This window comes from Capsella rubella, unplaced genomic scaffold (genome assembly GCF_000375325.1).
Source record: "Capsella rubella cultivar Monte Gargano unplaced genomic scaffold, Caprub1_0 scaffold_223, whole genome shotgun sequence".
Lineage (NCBI taxonomy): Eukaryota > Viridiplantae > Streptophyta > Magnoliopsida > Brassicales > Brassicaceae > Capsella > Capsella rubella.
In genome coordinates this window covers 456-2,021 of record NW_006238706.1, presented here as the reverse complement: position 1 = coordinate 2,021, position 1,566 = coordinate 456, and the positions used below count along the sequence as shown (strand labels likewise).

Below are 1,566 nucleotides of genomic sequence, written 5' to 3'. Positions count from 1 at the left end.
CCGACCCTTATCAACGTGATTGTTGCCATCGTTCTGAAGAAGAGGCCCGATATTCTTATAACCCCCAGACTGTCTGGACATCTCAACATACATTTTCCTGGTTCGTTCACTAACAGCGTGCAAAATATCAATGTTGTTCTTCTCAGCTAACTTGACATTCCTCTGAATCCGGAAATGATAAGCAAGGGCAGGTAAAAGCTCATGATTATGATCCTTTATAAACTCATGAATTATCCATTTCCCATCGGCTCTTCTCTTCACATGCATACTTGCCTTGCAATCTGTTTTCTTCACACTCGATCTTCGACTACTACTACCACTCTCAGACTCAGGAGTCACACCATATCTAGAACAAGCAAACTTGGCATCAATGAACTCTTTAGTCTTCTTAGAGCGTCGGCTGTTTTTAATCGACGTAGTAAAACCCATAGATTTAGCATATTCTTGATAAAACAGATACGCTGCATCATTAGATTCAAAGTCTATACCATTTCGTGGCTCAAGATCCAGAACACCACTAAAGCCAAGATCTCCTCCAGCTTTGAGATCATCAACAATTCCTACATCTCTGTTGCTATTCGACTCAACCATAATGTCAACCATACATTCATCCCCTGCATCACTAACCTGATTCTCTTGCAAATCCATCCTCAAGTTAGCCACATTCGGATTCACTAACACACTCAAAAGCAACTATCCCACCATTGGCTCCCATGAAACTGGAAACTAAAATCTTTCCACTACATAATCTACCTTAACACCTGAAAATTGGCAGAATCAAAACTTCATAAGAACCATTGAACAGTGCTTATATCCTCTCAACCAAAAAGACGAACTTTCGAAACATACTTAATAGTACAATAGTTTCGATTCTGAGCCCAAAAAAAAAAGATTTTTTTTTTACAAAATCGGTGAAAGAGCTAAACTTTCAACAGTATCAGCATCAAAGATAAAGACTTTAGAGGATGAAACCTGAGAATTCGAACTAAGAAAGCATGAAATTTAAGAAATTTCAAGCCTTGAGGGATTGCTCAGAGGTCATCCTGCATTTTCCCGGCCACCCAGAGAGGGACAAAATGGGGGGAGAAGGCAAAATTCTAACGTCAAAAGAGCAAAGCAAAGGAGAACACGAAGCAGGCGAGTGGGAGAAGCAAAGCGAGTGAGGAACAAAGGAGCGTGAGAGATGAGAAAATCTATGGTTCGTTTTTTTTTGGAATTTTTAGGGATCTTGAAGATTGTCTTTTTTTTTTTCTTCTCTTTCACTCGCCTTTTACTCGTTTGACACACAGCGTTTGTTCTCGACGCGATTTCTTCTTCAGGCGCGTCTGGCGTTTTAGGCGCGTCTTTTTTTATTTGTTTAAGCGTTGCGTTTTCAATTTCGGCGCGGTCAAGAGTAACATATACAGTATGAGGTTTTTTTTTTTTGTAAACAAAAAAAAAATATAGAAATAAATAATAAAAAATCATTTAGGAGGTGAATGTTGTTTTTATGTGGTTGACCTGGAGTAATTTGATGATTCTGTTACCTTATTTTTACTTAATTTGTACAGTGATGTATTGATGTAC

At 38.5% G+C, this 1,566-nt stretch overlaps 1 protein-coding gene across 1 annotated transcript in view; it reads right to left on the bottom strand.

Moving 5' to 3' along the window:
• LOC17874227 (protein FAR-RED IMPAIRED RESPONSE 1) overlaps positions 1 to 1,184 on the bottom strand; it is a 3,840-nt gene extending 2,656 nt beyond the window's left edge. Inside the window, exons 1-2 of the mRNA XM_023779744.1 lie at positions 973 to 1,184; positions 2 to 761 (exon numbers count right to left, since the gene is read on the bottom strand). Coding sequence (XP_023635512.1) covers positions 2 to 648 — 647 coding nt within the window. The 5' untranslated portion in view covers positions 649 to 761; positions 973 to 1,184. The remainder of the gene's footprint in view (position 1; positions 762 to 972) is intronic.
• Positions 1,185 to 1,566: the final 382 nt, after the last annotated feature.